This window comes from Coturnix japonica, chromosome 5 (genome assembly GCF_001577835.2).
Source record: "Coturnix japonica isolate 7356 chromosome 5, Coturnix japonica 2.1, whole genome shotgun sequence".
Taxonomy (NCBI): domain Eukaryota; kingdom Metazoa; phylum Chordata; class Aves; order Galliformes; family Phasianidae; genus Coturnix; species Coturnix japonica.
In genome coordinates, this window is record NC_029520.1 from 31,581,381 (window position 1) to 31,600,800 (window position 19,420).

Here is a 19,420-nt window from a genome sequence, read left to right on the forward strand (position 1 = left end):
CGCGCTTCCCCAGCCGTGAGAAGAGCCCTGGCCGCTTCTCTGCTCTGACTTGTGGCATCAGCCGCCGCCAGCAGTTTCAATGCCAAAGACCAATTCTGTTGAGATGCTTAAGGGCGCCTGGCGGTAGACGTACGCTATAGGGAATGCCAAATGGTGGAGGAGAGGGGAAGAACCAGATCCCAAGGGCAGGATTTCAGCACTCCTGAGAAAGTTACAGTGCATCGCCACATTTTCTTTCTTTCGTTCGTTTTTCTTTAAAAGAAAGATAAGGGCATCAGTTTAACTCTTTTATTAGGCTTTGGAAGGGCGGCTGAAGGCTTTTGCTGATGGCTCATGACTCACACGGTCGGTAGCTTTCCGGCTATCGACTGCAGCAGTACGTGAGTGAGGCATTTTACAAACCAGCACCGAGGCCCAAAGCCGTGAGTCGCAGTGCTCAGCAAGTACCAGGCTCAGTCCCGCGTGTCTGTGTATTTGCGTTCCCACTGTCAGAGAGCAGGGCTTTATGTTCCTCACATGTTAGATCTGCAATTTCCTGTGGATTCCGGCACTCCCTAACGACCCATCCCACGGAGGTGTCTGAAAGCTCCTCGGATAAGCTCCCATCTCTCTCCGGCTCCGAAATGACGCACCTACCCACGGTGTAGGGTGCATCACTCGAGACAGATTTACAGTTCAGCCCTCCCGGCAGACAGGAGGAGAGATCTGCGTGGAATATAAATTCAAGAATGTAATTCTTTCTCAAACAAATAATCTGCTCCCTTTCAAATATAATTAATGTTTTGATAGTGCATTTCTTGTGAGAGAGAGATACAAAAACAGAGGCAACCTCTTGGATCTCTGTTTGTATATTTGCAACGGGAATTTACAGTACCTATCTTGTGAATGTGACAGATAGAGTGTTTTAAACATCGAAAAGGTTTATTTATTAGCACAACTACAGTAGGAAACTGATATGTCTCTGCTATCCCCCGTGCCCATTCTGTGCGTGTTTTAGTTGCAGAAGAAATGGCATTGCGGTAGGTTGCGGTAGGACGGCACTATTCCTGCTGCGGGACAGGGCTGTTTCCCAGCCGTCTGACGAGCCCTGCCCCACGGGCTGGCAGCGCAACCCTCACCTTTTCGTCCGTTCCCCTCTCCCCTCCCCGCTGCTTCCGCGGCCCCTTTAGCCCCAGGAGAAGCGCATCTCCTCCAGACTGCCGGCCCGTCCGTACCGGTCCGTGCTTCGAGTCATACCGCCTAAATAAAGCCGCGCTGGGAATGCGCAGGACGTCAGCTGCGTGTTAAATAATGATATATGACCTCATGGCTCATTAGTTATAGATCCGATATCCAATTCTGCGAGAGAGGGATCTTTTTTTCCCTCTATTTCTGCCTTTTCTTCTCCCCGTTTTCTTTCTAACACCACTGCTAGTGGAGTGGGCCAGACGTGATTTTGATCTACTTAGGAAAACGCAGTGAACGACGTTTGTTCCTAGTGCCCACTAGACTGCTGCTAAGCCCCGGCACAAAACTGCGTTGGTAAACTAATTCAGTTTAACTCCACACTTTAATTCAAAATGTTACAAACACTGGAGACTGGCGTGAAATTAAAGCCGCCAGCTTAGTCCCATCCTATGGGTCATGAAGGGCCAGATACCACTTCCACTGGTAGCAGAGGTAGATTTCCCATCCGTATCACTGGACATTGCATTGGGTCCCGATTACACCTGTAGCCCAAGAATTAATGTGTTTTGGCTTGCCATCTGATGTCATATTATGTTTGAAAATTCAAATATTTAATGGAAAAACATCATGGAGAAATTTTTGAAAAACTTCTGAAACGTTCCAGTTTTCAGCTGGGGTGGTCTTGCCCCATTTCACTTAACATGGTGTTGTCAGAGGACACATCCAAAAATGAGTTTTCCAAGAGAGAAACAAACACGGAGCTGGTTTGGAGGTCTTCAGCAACAATTAATGTAGGTAATACGAGTCACTAAACAACCACCTAATTCCACAGAATTAGTCACTTAAAGGAGTAAAGTTTGCAGTTGCAAAATAGTGCCAGGCCCTGTTGCGAAGGCAAAGATCTGGCCCTTCCATGGCACTTATTCTGAAGGCAAACTCCAGTTTCTCTCTGGAATGTATAGATTCTACATAGGTTAGCACCGGTCAGTGCTAACACCTCCCCACATAATAGCAAGATAACTTGGAAATGGTGCATCTAACATTGCACTCGTTTTAATTTTCTGGTAGGTGTTCTCCGGATTTACCTGGTCTAGAATGTCCTGACATTCTGGCAGACACCTGGGCATTGTGGCAGATAACTCCGTTCAATACACTGTTACCAGCCTCAGCCACCAAGATCCAATTAATTCGATGTTTGCCTCCAGTGATCTGTGAAAAAACATACGGGCAAGGGAACAAAGAGAGGAAATATTTACCACAGTGATCTGATAATATCTAGGAAAATGTCAAATACCCGCATTTAAATTCATTTCTTGAAAATAATACGAAGAGAACAGAAGGAACTTCAGTATCTTAGGGATGTGCAACTGGTCCCTTTTTTTTTTTCTTCTTTTTTTTTTTTTTTTTTTCCCCTCTAAAGGCTGACATAAGGGACGGTCGCACTTACGTTCAGAAAATATTGTTATTTTTCTTAATGGGGAAAATTGGACTCCCGCGACTTAGATCTGTGGTATTTAGAAGTGGAATGGAAATTGGACTGACACCACTTTGCACTTTAACAATCGGATTTCGTCAGGGTACAAGTTGTTTGTTTAACCCGACAGCTCCGTGCACCCCGTCGCACGCTTTTACACACTCATTAAAACGATTATTCACGACCTGTCGAGTGTTTTCTCGTTCATTCACAGGAAAGACTCAGCGCTCTGAGATTCGAGCTCGTACGGTCAGCTTTAGCACGGACCAAGGGGAGAGATTACTTATCTCTGCGATCATCTGATGCGAGGCCGCCTTATCTCTGCAGGTTGCAAAGCAGCAGTTGCTGGAGGGGGAAGGGGGGGAATCAGAAACAACTAAACTTGCCGAAAGTACGAGGGAGAAGCCAAGGGCTCTCCGCTGAGCGGCATCACGGGCCGATCCTGTTCCCACTGCCCAGCCTGCACTCCGGACGGCTAGGGGAGGCGGTCCCCCCCGGCACGCTCGCACGCCCGTACCTCCCGCCGGCGGGACGGTTGCGCCAACGCTGCAGAAGCGGAGGAGGGAAAGAGGTGAAGAAATGGAGCCCTCCTCGAAACAGTCGCCACAGAAAATGCCCAGCTCGAAGGGAAAGAGCTAAAATATGGGGCAAAGTGTCATCCTTCTGCGAACTGGATAGTCCGCAGAGACCGGGGAGATTGCTTTTGAACAGATTTAATCACTAAGCAACCTAAAATATCTCCCTCTTTGGAGAGTTCTTTGGAATGCCAAGCTTTCCTTTTTCTTCTCTTTTCCTTTTTTTTTTTTTTTANTTTTTTAACTTTTTTTCTTTTTCTTTTTTTTTTCCTTTTTTTTTTTTCTTTTTTTCTTTTTTTCCTCTGATTCCTATACTCAGATCACCTCTGAATCTCAAATTCCATCTCTAAGGAAAGCTCAGGGCACCACAGTACTGAGTTCCTCGCGGTTACAAAGGCAGACCAGGGCCCGGAGCACACTGGTTCCTTCCCAGTCTCTACGGATCCAGAAAAACATTTTTTATTTGGAAAATATCTCAACAGAATGCCCCTTTATTTAAATGAACCGACCCCGAATACAACAAGGGATTTTAATCTGAAACGGTTTCCTAATTGCTCGAAAGGCAAGCACGTATAAGTAATTTGTTAAACTTATTGGATTGCAATAATCCACTATCAGGTTAGCTAAGAATGGATCTGTCAAGTGTGTTTCCCAGACTAAGCTCTTTCTTTCAAACCAATCTGCTATAATAATTAGCAGACAAAGAAGTCGAAATATATAAACAAATAGCTCAGGTTCCTCATAAATAAACAGAGTGATCAATTGCGCTGCTCGATTATTGATGAGAAGATCATCGATTTGACTGCTCCAACCTGCAATCAGAGAGATCTGTGTTTAATTATCAGTACTTCTACCTTCACTGATTTAATAACAAAAATAGAGCTCACACAGCCTACCCTTCCGCCTAAATGCAAATGATACCGATGACATAACTGAAGACAACTTACGCTTCCCAGAAAACAAACAACTTTGCTCACATAGAACAACCAGCGAGCGGGGGAAGCGGCGCTGCCTCCCCAACGAGTGCCAGGGGACGTTTCAGAAGCAGATCGGGCAAAGATACTCATGCATGTGTGTTCACACACATATGTGTAGCCGTATAGATTATACGGAAAGAGGTTCATTGATAAACAGCAGTGCGATTTATATTTGCGTAATTCACACTGTTTTCCAGCGGACCCCTGCGAGAGAACGCACCCAATTCGCTAACAAAAACGCACTGGTACCGTTCCGGACCATCGTGCTTCTCTCCACCACATGTGTGATTTAGACACCCAGAAGGAGATTTCTTTATCACTGGAATGTTTGGAAATCGCCACCTGTGAGCCGTGGCGTGATAAAATTTGCGGTTATGCGATGTGCTTTTAACAGCTTGAATAATGGTCCCAGCTTCCTTTCCTTGGAATCTGTGGACAGCCCGAGCCCACGGCCCCGCGGGGGCCACGCCCGTGCCTGGCTGTCTGTGCTCTGTGTGCTGGGATCGCGAAACGAGAGAAAACCTGAAGTGCTCATAGAACAGCACCGGGATTTTTGCTTCAAAAGGGCAGTCCGGGAACCGGTGAATATTGCCTGTGTTTAAAACTCAGAGGTAACGCAGCCTTTGGGAAAACGCAGTTTGTTTTCATTCTAAAAACATAGTTTTGCTTATTTTCTTGAGAAAGCAACTACCTTGTTTTATTTCTCCTTTTTAGATTGTCTGCCACGGTTGCGAAAGAATGCCTCTGTTTTATTCCTAGATGGGCGGACTTCGGGAAGATCTGTTGGCAGCTCTCTGTCTGCACTCGGATGTGCTGAATTTATCAGAGTATCTCATCCTAAATGCTTGCAGCCAGTTTGGTTCTGGGTGGAAGCCGGGCGAGGAGGGGCGGAGAGAGGCTGCGAGCACTTTTCCTCAGCTAAGGAACAGAGCGGGGCGATGGCTTCAGCCGGAGGAACCCCGAGACCCGGTGGAGGCCCCGGCGAGGCCCGTCCCGGAGGCTGCGGCTCATTCCACGTGTCCCTGCCTCCCTGAGAGAGATTCCCTTGCGAAAGCGATCAAGGAGGGTTCTGCATTCCCCTCCGCGGAAACAGACCCCAGAGAACCCGGGCTGCTCCGGCTTGAGCGTAGGGAGTTGAGGGTTGTTGGGCTTATTCTGTCTGTTTGTTTAGGAGGGAGATGAGGTTGCTTGATTTAGCCCCGGGGCTCGGAATTTGGCGTATCCGCGCAGGAAACTCTCATCCCGGTTGCAGCTCAGGCAGATCCCCGCGGGCGGCTGTATGGGAGCGATGCTCGCCCCGGCGCGGAGTAGCAATGGCTGCTCTCAGAGCTACCCGCGCTGAGGCTCTCCTCCCAGATCATACACACTCGTAAGGCTCCTTACAGACAGTGCTCTTGACACGGGCTGCCACGGGCGCTCCGTGCCCATTCCCTAGCTGAGAAGAGCAAATCCTCTCGTCCCGAGAGTAATTTGCAAGCCTGGGGCTATGGTCAACTACATGATGCTGAAGGAGAAATTAGTGTATTTATTTGATCTATTCGTTTATCTATCTATTTATTTATTTATGTTGGAGGTTTTGTTTCCTTTGTTTTGGGGTGTTGGAATTTGGGGGCTTGAATTCATTTAGTTTTTTTTTTTAATCGGTTTCCCATGTTTTATTTTGGCCCTGTGGGTTTCTCTACACTGTTTCTGGATGGAAACATCCTGGATCAGGTCACGGGAAAAGGATTTAACTACATTTTCCTCCAGCACCATCTCTCTCTCTGCAGCTCCCATTACGCCGAGATAAGGATACTTCCCACCATTCCTCTTTTCCGAAACGGAAGGAGCCCAGTTCCCTCACAGCCCAACGACTCCTTCACAGCGCGGTTCTCCCTGCGGGCAGCGGTTGCAGCGCAAGGCCCCGTGCACCGCTACGCGGCGGCCCGACTCCGCGGTTCGCCGGCGGCGACCGCAGCGGGGCCTGTCGCGGCGCTCTTCCGCTATGCAAGAGCGCCCCCAGCCGCGGGTCCGCAGCGCCGTACAGCGCCGCCCCCGACCCTCAGCGCCCGCAGCCGCGCTGGGTCTGCGGCCACGGGGCCCCGCCGTCCCTGGGTTGCGGCGCAAGCCGTGGGAGGCAAACGGAGCCCTGCGGGAACTGCGGAGCTGCGTGCACGCCCTGGGGCTCTGTGAAGTTGCCGCCTGCGTACGCTGACTGCCCGAAGTTAATCGGGAAAAGAGCAGGGAAGGTAAAATCTTCCACCGAGGGGACCGAGGGGGTACACAAAGCTCTGTCGGGCCAACGAAGCAGCGACAAGCGGGGACAGGTGCAGACAAGAGAGGACACGGAGGGCCTTGTCTCCGCGGAAATATCAGTGACTTAAACCCATGAGTTCAACTTTTTCTTCTGTCCCGAGATGTCGGTCAGCTCGCTAAATACCCGCAGAGCAGCAGAGGGAATTCAGGCAGAGGGCAAAGCCTCGGCCACTCGAAGGTTTCCGGGCCCTGCCCCTGCCCTGGGGCTGCCGCGGCGCTCCGCAAGCGAACCTGCACCCACCGGGAGCGGCTCTGTGCACGCTGTCCCACGGGGCCCTCCCCGCACTTCTGGCATTCCCGAAACTATTCGCACAACGCCCGCAAGGTGAAGGAAGCCCACAGCTATTTCTTTAGCGATGTGTTCCGACCCCAATCAAACCATTCCTTCCGGAGCCCGCCCGGCCCGCGTATCGCCCGCCCCTCTCTCCACGCACAGCGCGCACCGAGCGCGACTCAGGCTCGGAGCCACGAGCGGAGATCCGAACTCACCGAAGCCGACGGAGCGCCCTTCCCCGCGCCTCTCGCATCTTCTCCGAAGGCTCCGAAAGCGGACACAGCCCCGCCCCGGGCTGGTGGTGGTTCCTCCAGCGTCGGTGCGAGCGGAGCAGCGACAAAGCGTTAATAAAGGAACTAAAACCTGGAGAGAGAGCGGGAGAACTGCTAAAGCGGCGAAGAAAGTTCCAACTTACCGATGGGAGCGAGGGGGAGGGGAGGCGGGGGGAGGAAACGGTTCGAAGAGAGACCAGAAATTTAAAAATAATAATAAAAAAAATCCTGGCGTTAGACACACGCTTTGCGGTGTGAGAGGTGCTGGGGAACCCCAGCCGAGGGCGAGGAAGGGGGGCAGCGCCACTCCGCCACCTCCCGGCTCCCCGAGCCCAGGGGGAAACGGGGCCACACAGAGCGGTGCGGGGCGGGCGGCGGCGGTGGGGTCCCGGCTGCGGAGCGCTGCGCCGAGGGCAGGTTCTCCGGTGAGGCAGCAGCGTGCGGGAACTCCGCCCTCTGGGCACAGCCGCACAGCCCAGAGAGCAGCCGCAGCCAGCCCCGAGCCCGCTGCTGCTCTTCACCTTCACCTCCCGCTCCCCCTCTCCCGCCACGCCTGACCCCGTCACCCAGGCGCTGCGCTGGGCGGGGGGCGGCACGGGGAAGTGTGGGGCAAAGCCCTCCGAGGGGTGCTACGGGGTGCGCGGGTGTGCGTGTGCGCATCCCCAGTTGTCGATCGCCCTTCTTGAGATCTGCACTGTGCAATAGGTACGTGTCTGCACCTTCCGTGGGACTGGTGTGCTATTGAGAGCTAGGCAATATATCCTAAATGGCGGTGCAGATCTGCACTGAGTTTCAGAAGGGAAAATATCAACAACTAAAGAAATACTTTTTTAAAAAAGTTATCACTTCTCAGTGCACTTTTCCAAGCAGAGCTCGGGTACGTTCAGGCCAAACGCAACTGGGTTCAGAGGGAGTTTTGCCTGAGTGCTGCTGCAGAGCCCACGTTAACACGAACTATGCGGGGGTGTACACCTGAGCCTCAGCTCCTGCCACAAACCCTGAGGAGTATCTGAAGGAGTTCTAAAGGGCGCGGTGACGTCCCCTCTACAACTCTTCTTCTATTTTTTTTTTCCTTTTTATTTATTTTTTTTTTTTTTCCTCCCCAAGCACTGAACTAAAACACAAAACAAAACCCCTATCACTCCCTCAAACAGTGGCTTTGTGCCACTTCAGGCAGAATATTTTATATACTCCTTCATTTCTTGAGAATGCTTTCATAAGATAACGGATACTATTTTACTGATTTTTTCAAGTCTGTCAGAAAAATAGTGTCTCTATACCCTCCTTTGGATTCGAGGTATAATTTATTATCTCTCACACGCGTTTGCAAACAGTCTTAAAACTGTAATTGGAGGTTTCTTGATGAGCAGCTTTCTTATGGTACCGACTAAGCAAGCAAAGCTAACCGCCTCAACCACCAACTCGAGAAGTCTCCTAGAGTCCATACAGACCGAACGGTACGAGTAGGGAAAGGCGGAGAAACGGCGATGAGACACGGCAACGCTCTGCAGTGTGCGTTACAAAAATCCTGAGAGCTCTGCCCGAGGCTTTGGCACGTAACGCCCCGTGGAAATGAGGATCAGATAACAGAATCACTGCTAGATATGAAATGAAATGAAATAAAATGGAATTGGGTGGAATGAAATAATAGAATAGAGTAAAATAAAATAAAACAAAACAAAATAAAATAAACCTCACATTCTCTACCAAAAGATTCTGCATAAAGAAGAGCCTCCCAGGCACATTCAGCTAACAAAAGAGTTTCTATGCCTGGAAGCAGGTAAAAGTGAAGGCGTATTTTGGGCCTTAGCAGAGCTGCTACACCCTGCAACAACCTCAGTATTTTTTCCTCTCGAAGACAGTCTCAGTGCTGACCATAAGTGCACAGAGATGTGCATACATTGCAGTCCCGCCACCAGCCCTTCCCCCGTACATGGGAGAGAGGGAGAGGTGCACCTGAAGGTCTCGGGCAGCTTTCGGCTACTCTGACCCTAGTGCGGAGTGCTCAGAGCCCACTGAGATGAACTCTGCGAAGCCATCCATTGGAGTCTCCTTCCCGGGAGTTATAATGCATCACGCTTATCTAATTAATGCTATTAGCCAGCCCCAAACTGCCATGGCTGAGATTGCGCCTTCCTCCAACCACATTCCTCTTTTCCCCTTTTTAGCACACTCTCAGCAGATTTTTTTACGCTGCAGTCTAAATAATTCTTTAAGTATGTGCTATTGAGTTACCTGCAGTATACAACCGATTGGAAGTGGTAAATAATAAATCATTCCCTTTGTCAGCTGCGGCAGATGCGATCCTTTTAATTTGCTTAGGCACAAACGTACAGAGAGTGGTCCAGAGGCTCCAGGAGTTCCAGTCACACCTATTTCACTGTATTATTTCCAATGGCTTCGTTGCAAAGCAGGTTTCTTTCTTTCTTTTTTTCAGTTTTTGCGATCTCCTATTTTAATGACAATGGAGGGAAGGCCGGGGGGAAGGGCTCTTCCAAGTGGAGGTATTACCTTTTCCTCCCCAAACAAAGAGGCCCTTCTCTCGCGGCGGTGATTAATTTGGAATTGCAGAGGTGAGAGTGGAGCAGAGAATACCAAGAGTTTTCTCCGCGGTCCCCCCACACAGCGCGGAGCCGGGCATCCCAGCTCCCAGCAAAGTCCTTCGCTCCTCTCGCTTCCGTGCACATTTGCCTGCATCTGTTTATTCATCACCTACTTGGGGAAGATTTCTCCTCCCTCCCCTCATACTTTCAAATACTCTCATTGCGAGAATTCAGATTTCCTATTGCTTCTTCAATCACTCTCAGATTATTTTTTTATCTCCTTTTTCTTCCTCATTCCTGCCCCCCTCAGCTCAGCTCTTTCAAGTCCCCGCGATACCATCTCCGAGCCCCGCATTATTTCCCGGGGCCCATTGTAGTGGCTGCAGCTCAGCGTTACGAGACCACAGCTGCCCCAACACCGCAAATGAACAGCTCCGTTCTCCGCTGCGGGAGCCAATTAGCTGCTAAACCTTCTGCACAACTTTTCTAATTATTTTCAACAGTTATGGCTTTCATAGGTCTCCCTAAACTGACCAAGAAAGGATTAAATACTCCTTAAAATCAGTCATCACATTGCCTCCTAAAATTAATGGATTGGTTTTCTGTACTCGGGTTAGTTTGCTCGGATTTGTGCCAGCACTGTCCTTTGCAGGCATAGTGCAAAAGCAGGCCAGTCCAGAACTTTGTATTTGAACAAATCCACTCTCTCCCCTCCCCCCAGCCCCCCAGTACATTTAAGTCCATGCCCCAGCACTGCATCCTGCAGGCCCCCAGCCGTCTCAACACTGCTCAGCTCGGCCCGGCCCGGCCCGGAGCGATGGCTCAGCCCTGCCCAGTGCAGCTCGGCTCAGCCTGGCCCGGATGCCTCATCCCGGCCCGGCCACCGGTGGACACGGGTCAGGGGCGGAGGAGGAGGCTCGAGCTCCCCTTACAATCCTGTGCAAAACGTCCAGCCCAAGGTTAGCAGCATTGAAAGTCTGTAAGTACAGAGCACAGACACTTCCGGAACTGCGGAGCTTTCAGATAAGGATTGCATTTAATACACGTACGCAGCATAGCTTGCCAAATTTGATCAAGTCATTATAGGAAAGCTAATATGTATATGTATATATACACACATTCATAGTTCATATAGCTTCACTTATCATACAGTAGGAATAACGCCTTTCAGATGGATAATTCTTTCAGATCATACCAAAGATTGCAAAAATTAAAAAAAAATAAAAAAAATAAAAAATAAAAAACAACTCAAAAACAAACAAACAAAAACGAAAAAAAAACCCATGTTCTTAAGAAATAAACCATGTACCTGCACTTTTTCCTAGCGCGTTACATATATATGTATGAATATATATGTACATATCTACATACATTCGAAGACTTAAGCGTGCTCAGTGTCAGACCGCTCAGCACGACCCCCGCCTTGCACCGCCATGCTCAGGCCCTGCACCTCGCGTGGGGCCGTGGGGTATCGCTAAAACCCTCTTCTTTCTGTCCCCAAGCGTTGTGGTTAAACACGAGGTGATGTGGGGGTTGGAGAAGGAGCGTGTGAAAAACGGAGGGCCGCTGGGCTAGGCAGCGTGCTGACCTCCCTGTAACTTTAAAGCCTCAGGAATTTAAATTTTAGTTAATAAAAGAGACGAAAAAACTATCAAGTATATATGAATTTAGCCTATTTTTTTTTCTTTTTTATTTCTGTGTGTTCATAGTAAACATTTTTGTAAGTGACAAACACGGGCATATGACCACAGTATCACAATCAAGAAATTTTAAGACAACATTAACAATCACTCAAATTTATGCGGCATTTGCGCAACACAGGTTACATATTTGCAAGGTTTACCTATAAGTACAATAGGTATTAACATTTCACTACATTTAGGAAAAAATAAAAATAAAAAATAAAGGTGACCTGTTAGTGACCACATACATCAAAATATACACAACACAAACTGAAGGCAATCAGTAATTTTGTCCCCTTCGGAATCATTGGAACGGGCAGTGCTGCGAACTGAAAGAATGCGGCTGCTTTTAAATTACTCCGTACACTGAGTGCATTTTCTATAACCCAATCTTTGGTCTAAAAGTAAACAAACAAACAAACAGGAAAAAAAATAATAATAATTAAAAAAAAAAAAAGGAATTAAAAAAGAAGAAGGAGAAGAAGAACCCCCCCCCCCCCCAAAAAAAAAAAAAAAAAAAGAAGCAGTTAGGTAAAGAAAAAGATAAAATTATAAATGGCCAAAACGTAGTTTTTGGGCATCTCTCAGTATGAATCTGCTTAAATACAAATTACACTTCTTTTTATAGTTTTCATAAATCTAGTGGCTTTTTTTCATGGTCTGCACCCACCGACATATCCATGATAACTTATAATACTGCAAACATGGAGAATCTGGCGGCTTTAGAGATGGACTTTTCGTATTTGAATAGGAATCGCGAAAGCAGTCACTATTAGATACACATTCTACTAGAAATTTGTCTCCCAAACTCCATAGTCTACAATGTAATCTCCCCACATTGCACCTCGCTGACACTCCTCACCCTGGTGGCATAATAAACAACCCTAAAGACTGAACAAACGTACAGAAAATGGGGGACTTAATAAAAAATACCTGGGCTTTTTGTTTTTCTTTTTTTTTTTTTCTTTTTTCTTTTTTTCTTTTTTTTTTCTCTTTTCAATCATCATTTACAACGCGAACGTGTGTAAAATGTTCACTTACAGTCTGATCCCATGGACGTTAATGTATTAAAGGGTTGGAAGAAGACCCCTGATTTTGATGTGTAAAATAATCGGAGAGTCCTCCAGAGAGTCCCGTCGTGAAACTCGGCAAAGAGGGTCTTAGGGACTCGCAGGGCAGGGTGGAAGGTGCCTGCGGCGATGTGGACGAAGAGGCGGCCCTGGCCGTCATCGAAGTGCTGCTCTGAGAAGTCATTGAGGGGTGAGGGACGTGGGGGAAAAAGTAACTCGTCTGTCCCGCCAGGAGGTTCACGGAGCAGGGATTTAGGGAGTACGTGCCGGAGCAGGGGACCGACAAGCCGCACGGCACCGAGGCGGCCAGGGCGGCGGCCGTGAGGTGGTGAGTGGCGTAGGGGATCTCCCCGTTGACGAGTCTATCGACGCTCAACCCGTTGGACGTGGAAAAGGAGTGATTGTTCCCCAAGGAGTTCTGAGTCAACACCGAGCTGTAGGGCATGGGGTGGCTGGGGTAGGCGGACGCGGTCCCGTTGTAGCTCAGCGTGCTGCTGGCCCGCGGGTGGTGAAGGGACAGAAAGGGGGACATGGGCCAGTAGAGGGACCCCGCCCGGTCCATGAAGGTGAGGCCGGTGGAAGTGAGGCGGGCGCCGCGCTTGAAGGCCAGCTTGGCCCGGGAAGTGGTGGAGCGCCGGCGCAGCTTGCCCGTGGTGCCCCCGATGAAGACGTCGTCGCTGGACGGGTCCAGCGTCCAGTAGCTGCCCTTGCCCGGCTTCTTGTCGTCGCGGGGCACCTTGACGAAGCACTCGTTGAGAGACAGGTTGTGGCGGATGCTGTTCTGCCAGCCCTGCTTGTTCTCGCGGTAGAAGGGGAAGCGGTCCATGATGAACTGGTAGATCCCGTTGAGCGTCAGGCGCTTCTCGGGGCTCTGCCGAATGGCCATCATGATGAGCGCGTTGTAGCTGAACGGAGGTTTCTCGTACTTGCCGTTCTTCTTCTCGCCCTCCTTGCCGCCCTCCCCGTCCTTGCCCCCCTCGGCCGCCCCCTTCTTCTCCTCCAGCTCCGCCGCCGCCGAACCCGCCTCGCCTTTCCCCGACAGCGCCTCGGCCTTGGCCGTCTCCAGGGCGCCGGCGGCTGGCGGCGGCAGCAGCAAAGGCGCCTTCTCCTCGTCCTCGTCTTCGGCCGCGGCGGCGCGCTGGGGCTGCTGCGGCGGCGGCGGGTGGTGGTGGTGGTGGTGATGGTGGTGGTGTGGATGGTGGCTGTTGTGGTGGCTGTGGCCGCTGTGGTTGTCGCTCTGCACGGCTTCGGGCACCAGGCTGTTGATGCTGAAGGAGGACTTGGGCAGCATTTTCACTTCCTTCCTATCTCCCATGTCCAACATCACACGCTGCGCCGAGGGGGCGGCTGGCGGCGGCCAGGGCCGGGCGGGCGGGGGCCGGGCGGGCGGCGGCACCACCGGCGGCGGCGGCGGCGCGGCGGGAGCTCAGCGTCAGGCGCTGGCACGGCATGTAGCACGGGCGGGGGACGGCGGCAGCGGTCACCGAGCGGAGAGAGCCGGAACGAAGGGGGGAAAAAAGAGGAGGAAAAAGGAGTAAAAGAGCCCTCTAAAAACCAAACAACACCAGCAGCAAAAAAAAAAAAAAGACCCAAAGCCGCGCAAACACACACACACACACCAAAAAAAAAAAAAAAAAAAAAAAAAAGCTACTTCATGGTGCCGGTTCCCCGGTACAGCGGTGTAGGGGGGAGGACGCGCCGCGGGTCGGAGCAGAGCCGGCTTTACGGAGCGCCCCGGCCGCAATTAATTTCAGAGCTGCACACACGCACCGTGCCTGTAAAAAATTTTTTGGTTTAACCTTTCCCACCGGGCGCCCAATCAGCGGCGGCGGCGTGCCCGAGCGTCCTGCCTCCCGCCGGCCAATGGCTGCTCGCCGACACGCCCCCACCCCCCGACGCCCCGCCCCCTCTCCGTCGCGGCTCCCGCGGCGCAGGGATACCGGTGCGGGGCGCGTCACCGGCCGTGCTCCTCCGCGCGACGGCACTAAGCCCCTCGTGCCCAACCAACGGCGCTCGGTTCCGGGGTTTCGCTCGGTAACTCCTCCGGTGGAGCAAAGTTGCCCCGACCCTCCTTGCTACCGGGGCGGGAGTCGGACGGGAGCCGGGGGGGGGCGCGCCGTCCGCGCGGTGCCGGAGCGGAGGTACTACTTGGCGAATCCCGACGGCGCCCGTCGGCAGTGTGCTCCTGGGCCCCGCCGCGCTGTTGTTATTTATTTAACCAACGGGGAGCAACGAAACTCAGCCGGAGGGGTCGGGACGGCGGGGCGGGCGTTGAAGCTGGGACCGGGCTGGGGCTGTGCGGTGGAAGGGGCTCGGGCTCGATGTGGCGGAGACAGCGCCGGGCGGGTAGAGGCCTCTGGCCGAGGCCTGCGGAACAGCAGCACCGCCGAACGCATTAAGCGCCCCAGTACCGGCGCAGCGCCTCGAGCAGCGCCTCGAGCAGCCCCTCCGTCGGCCCCGGTGGGGCTCGGTGTGTGGGCCGTGGGAAAGGGAACGGGGGCTCCATTCCGGCGGTGCCGTTGGTTCAGGGGCTCACGGAGCGGGCTGCGCGCTGCCCGGGCTCGGCGCTGCTCCCCGCATCGCGGCGTTACCGCCGTGAGTACGAGCAGAAATGAGAATCGGCCCCGAAACAAAGCAAAATGAGCTTCCTCGCACTGAAAGGAGAAGGGGAAACGTGAGCGATAGAGTATTGGTCACGTTTAAAATGAACGCTGTGCAACACAACGTACAGCCGGTGCCTGTCGCTGCGTTCAACCACCCAAAGTTCATGTTTGTCCCGCTGGAGAAATGGTTCCGTTGAAGTGTAACACCCGCAGCCCTGCCCCAGCAGTGTGTCCCGGGAAATCCAGTGCAGATCCCAGTGCAACCACCACGGCTCTGTGCCTTTTCTGTATGCGTTTGTGAGTATGTGCGTGTGTGAGAGAGCGGCTGTGAGAAAGGGAGGGTAAATCCCTACAACAATTGCTGTGGATGGGCAATAAACAATTGCAGTTGGGCATGGCACGAACTATGTGCGTTGGATTAACCTCGCTTGACCTCACCACAATTGTATTTATTTATCCAATTTCGTAACAGGTTGCTACTGACCAAAAAGAAGTAGAAGTCAATGATCAGCTACCTTCGGCTTTTTCTTTTTCAGAATTGCTGTTGTATTTTATTTTTTAAATATCGTGATAATTTGTAATTATTTCCTTGCACAACACTGAAGCCAATTGATGGGAACTCCTGAAGAAGAGTGCAGTGTAGAGGATGTAACGGAGCTCTGTGGTGCTGGGGTAAGAGAAAAGGTAAGCTTTGTGCATATTATTATGGTTCTGATGGGCAGTAACCAATGTATGTCAGTGCAAGATCCCATCGGGGCGGCTGGGCCCTGTGCATTTTCCTACTCGGTCTAGCATGTAATGATTCGGTGTAACCGGATTCTTGAGAAAGGACAGGTTACGTAAACATTTACTGCTGTGGAGTAACTATACTATTTGTACTCTGATATGCAGGAAGGAAAGTGTTGATTAACACAGAAGAAAAAAAAAAAAAGCGAAATTAGCTGATTGCATGCTCATAAGTGCAAGCTGTCATTGAACTGCTTTTAAAATAGACACAGCTGGGTGTTTGTGTTGAAAAATTTCTTGTGTTTTTGCTAATACTGAAATAAGCATGATTTTGTATACCAAACATTTTCAGATCATTAAAATTTGTAATCTGCGCTGGTTTTAAACACAAAGAAAAGAAACGGATTCATTTCGCTGTAAAATTTGCTGATATTATATTAACTCAATCAGGTCTGTACAAACGGGGTATTGTGCCTTATCAAATCCCTTTGATCCATTTAATACACAAAGTGCCAAACGTGTGTATTGTTTGTTAACATTGAGCGTTTTATTCAAATCCCAGCTCTGCAGCGAACCGGAGGAGCTCTCGTTTAATGTAACACTGACATCGCCTGCTGAAATTTTAATGCTCTGAGGTGTTCCTTAGGTCAAAGCTGAGTCTGCTTAGCTCTGCGTTCGGGGATGAGAACGTAGCAGACAAGGAAGAAAACCTTCATACGTTTCTGAGCAAAGGTCCAATACAGACAGCAACGTGTTTTTTACAGCGTTTGGTGATCTGGGCTTAATATTCGGTCATTTATCACTGCAGCAGAATAAAGTACTGTGCACAAATTTAGGATTTATATAATGTATTTTTTTTTAGCGCCGTGGATATACAGTTCTACCAAAAAAGGAAATGTTGCGTTCAATATGTAGTGCGTATTGTTCCAAGCTCGTGAGATTAATTCCCTGTTTATAGGACAGAAAAGGATATGTAGGAAAAGCATGTCAATTATTTCTACTGGACTTTAACTTTCTAGTCTTTTTTTTTTTTTTTTTTTTTTTTTTTTAAATAATAATTCCTCATGTATAAAAGTGGGACTATTGGCTTTGAACGCTCGAAATCCTGCTCTAACGCCAGTTCTTCTGTTGGCTCTGACCTGGTCGCAGCTCCCGTCCACTTCAGTAGTAGCTTTATAAATGGTGACCCTGAATAAGTGGCTGGTTTGACCCTCTCAGCTCCGTCTGCACTCGAATTCCTGTGAGAGGGTCCAGAAATTTAGCACTTGCTAGCATGAAAATTTTGGTGGAGTGCCTGGAGAAACAGCCTGAACGGAGAAGGGAATGCACGGCCCCAGCCTGGCGGGGCACGGGTCGTGCGAGGAGGGGCAGCTCTGTGCTCCCCACCCTCAGGGGCTCGTGGCGCTGTGGGGCTGAGGGAGTACTGCTCCGAGGACCCCCGGCTCAAATGCCATCTGAAGGGTTGCCGTGCAGTTTGAATACAGATTCTGGGTGCAACTCTTACTGATAATGTTTCACCGCAGATTTTTCCCTGCATGTTTTTTTTTAAGTAAAGGGCCAAACGGAAAGTGTACCACTGTCAGCTCGATGGATGCAGATATGTTGTGGCCCCCCCACGGCTCCAGCCTCCAGTCTCCCTTCACGCAAATACAGCGGCTCTGTACTCCCAGGCTCTTCCAAGGGGTTAAGCAGTTAAAATGTCCTGACAGCTTAAGGAATGAATGAGGGTTTTTTCAGCCATGAATAAAGAGTATTTAATAACCACGCTTCGATGGCATCATGTGTCCACGAAACGAGTCGGGACACCTTAGATTAACAACCTCTAATATCGCGTTGGGTACAGTAAATGCCTGGATGTGCGCATTTATAGCTCTATCCCCCAGATTCTAAGCTTGTCTTATTTATTCCAGGTTACCTGGGCAATTAAGGTAAGAGCAGCTCAGCAGGCAGCGACATCCCGCTGCTCGGGCAGGGCGAGCGGGGCCGGAACGAGCGCTAACAAAGGCGAGAGGTGGTCATACAGATTGAAGAGGGGTGAATGGGACTGGAGGTGGAGGAATGAATGGAGGCAAAGAGAGAGAGGAAGAAGTATTCGGCGGTCCACCCTTACATCGCGTTTGTATATTTAAGTTTAGGTGTCTGTCTCTAACCGACTTTCAGTTAATCCCTAACAGCTGGCCGTGGTGCTAACGTTTAGTGATTAGAAGTTACTCTATTTAGCATGCTGTATCCTTCTTGCCTGGGTTTTGGTTACAGGTTATACGATTAGCATTGCGAGAACAGTAGTGAACTAAACTTCCCAGTGAGAGGTCTTCACACCAGGGAAGTGTTACTTTGCTGCAGCAGCCCTGCCTCGTCAGTCATTAGGAAGCTGCAGGTTGTCAGAGCCTTCTCTTGCGCGCACACACGCGCAGACACACACGCGCACACACAAAACCACAGCACTAAAACTAAATTAAGAAGCCGATGATTAAGACAAGCGTCTACGAGGCCTGTCATTTCAGCATCCTTCCATCATAACATTATGGCACCGAGAAATTTGCTTGAAAACCCTGGAAAAATGTCTATGGGAGAGCCTGGTATTTGAGATAGCGTAAATGTTAACATCGAGTGTAGGCTGGGAGCTGCCGCGGATGCAAGATGGTATTCCACTGAGGACGCGGGTGCTGCAGGGACCTCTGGGCTGTCCGCACACACTCGGGTGAGTATCGCTCCCTTCTATTGCAGCAGGTATGCAGGCACTGCGCGAGTCGAAGTGGACCGCGTTTAAAATCCGCATCTCTGTTCCTTGCAGAGACTTCGGGGAACTCCCCCTAAAGATAGATCTGTAATGAAAAGTCCCTGCCGGATGACTAATGGTTATTGGCACTCGGTGCCCCTTTAAGGAGAGCGGCACATATTGTGCAGAAGACCTTGCGAGCACCCTTTAAATACAAACATTTTAAGCCCCCCTCCTATGCATCCCCACCCCTGTTGTTTTCGGGCTCGTTGTGTTGTAGCTCCTCTTCTCCCCCCCCTCCTTTAGGCTCTCTCTTCTTCCCTCCCCCACCCCATTCAGAACTAATTGCTCAGTTGCTGAAATGTTTCAAGAAGAGCTAAATTTCCCCATCCGATGATCTTTTGAGAAGCGGCACTGTACCTTAAAGACCAGCCAGCGGGGTACTGCTGGAGGAGAGGTAGCTTTCACACAGCGACGCTCGGCACTAGGTGTAAAGAGTTCCCCCCATGCTGAACTTCAAGAGGTGCCTCGGGCGGGCAGGGCTTGGAACAACGAGGAAATGGGAAGCGATTGCTGTGGGGGACGGAAACCTGCGGTGGTGCCGTAAGCGCCTGGACAGAACGGTGACAGAAGGGGACCCCGGGAGCATCATAGTGCGCCTTTCACCCGGCGGCTGCAGCAGGGTGGGAAGGGATGAATTTCTTCGCCTTAGTTACACGCGAAAGGTTTTATTTATTTATTCCTATACCTTTAGAATCCCATCTATGGAGAGTCTATCTGTAGACGTCGAGCTTCCATTAGAATTTGTCTATTCTTCTGCCACTGCCAGAGTTTTTCAAAACAGAACGTTCTGACACTCGCTGCCAACCCGAAGGCTTGGAGATGGTTTTTTTGCAAAACCCGAGGTGTCGCTCTTCTGTTACACAGCGGTGTGTTTGAGTGTCACCTCCGTCTGTGTAACGCGTATCCTCGCAAAACAAACAAAAAAACCCACTGAAGGTCACTATGGAAATTAAAATATCCCTGAAGAATTACTTACAAAG

At 50.4% G+C, this 19,420-nt stretch overlaps 2 protein-coding genes and 2 long non-coding RNA genes across 10 annotated transcripts in view; 1 reads left to right on the forward strand and 3 right to left on the reverse strand.

The window, feature by feature from the left end:
• Positions 1–274: 274 nt before the first annotated feature.
• On the reverse strand, positions 275–9,675 carry LOC107315033. Of its 3 annotated transcripts, XM_032445079.1 has the most exons (5): positions 9,270–9,675; positions 6,978–7,125; positions 3,028–3,187; positions 2,253–2,376; positions 275–705 (listed from the first exon to the last, which is right to left on the reverse strand). In XM_032445079.1, exons 2-5 carry the CDS (start codon positions 7,013–7,015, stop codon positions 437–439), a joined length of 591 nt encoding a protein of 196 aa, XP_032300970.1. In that variant the 5' UTR covers positions 7,016–7,125; positions 9,270–9,675; the 3' UTR covers positions 275–436. The 3 variants fall into 3 exon arrangements, 2 of the variants coding, with proteins under 2 accessions (XP_032300970.1, XP_032300969.1); XR_004307508.1 differs by lacking the exon at positions 3,028–3,187 and having other exon boundaries at positions 9,270–9,478; XM_032445078.1 differs by lacking the exon at positions 9,270–9,675 and having other exon boundaries at positions 6,978–7,738.
• A 915-nt stretch (positions 9,676–10,590) lies between these two features.
• FOXG1 (forkhead box G1) lies at positions 10,591–14,115 on the reverse strand. The gene has a single exon (XM_032445104.1). The coding sequence runs from the start codon at positions 13,651–13,653 to the stop codon at positions 12,319–12,321; it is 1,335 nt and encodes a 444-aa protein (XP_032300995.1). The 5' UTR covers positions 13,654–14,115; the 3' UTR covers positions 10,591–12,318.
• A 361-nt stretch (positions 14,116–14,476) lies between these two features.
• Positions 14,477–19,420, forward strand: part of LOC107315030 — a 193,397-nt gene continuing 188,453 nt past the window's right edge. For all 5 annotated transcript variants that reach the window (XR_004307398.1, XR_004307399.1, XR_004307400.1 and 2 more), the window contains exon 1: positions 14,477–18,359. This is a non-coding gene — a long non-coding RNA (uncharacterized LOC107315030). The remainder of the gene's footprint in view (positions 18,360–19,420) is intronic.
• Positions 16,710–19,361, reverse strand: LOC116653489. The gene is made up of 2 exons (XR_004307406.1): positions 18,798–19,361; positions 16,710–18,483 (listed from the first exon to the last, which is right to left on the reverse strand). It is a non-coding gene; the product is annotated as an uncharacterized LOC116653489 (long non-coding RNA).

What these genes read in the sequence shown, in the direction of transcription:
- LOC107315033 (XM_032445079.1), bottom strand. Translation starts at nt 7,015, where the DNA reads ATGCGAGAGGCGCGGGGAAGGGCGCTCCGTCGGCTTCG. An exon ending in AGGGCGCTCCGTCGGCTTCG is followed by an intron (nt 3,188 to 6,977) that starts GTGAGTTCGGAT and finishes CCGCTTCTGCAG; the next exon opens with CGTTGGCGCAACCGTCCCGC. An exon ending in GCTTCTCCCTCGTACTTTCG is followed by an intron (nt 2,377 to 3,027) that starts GCAAGTTTAGTT and finishes GTTTTTTCACAG; the next exon opens with ATCACTGGAGGCAAACATCG.
- FOXG1 (XM_032445104.1), bottom strand. Translation starts at nt 13,653, where the DNA reads ATGTTGGACATGGGAGATAGGAAGGAAGTGAAAATGCTGCCCAAGTCC.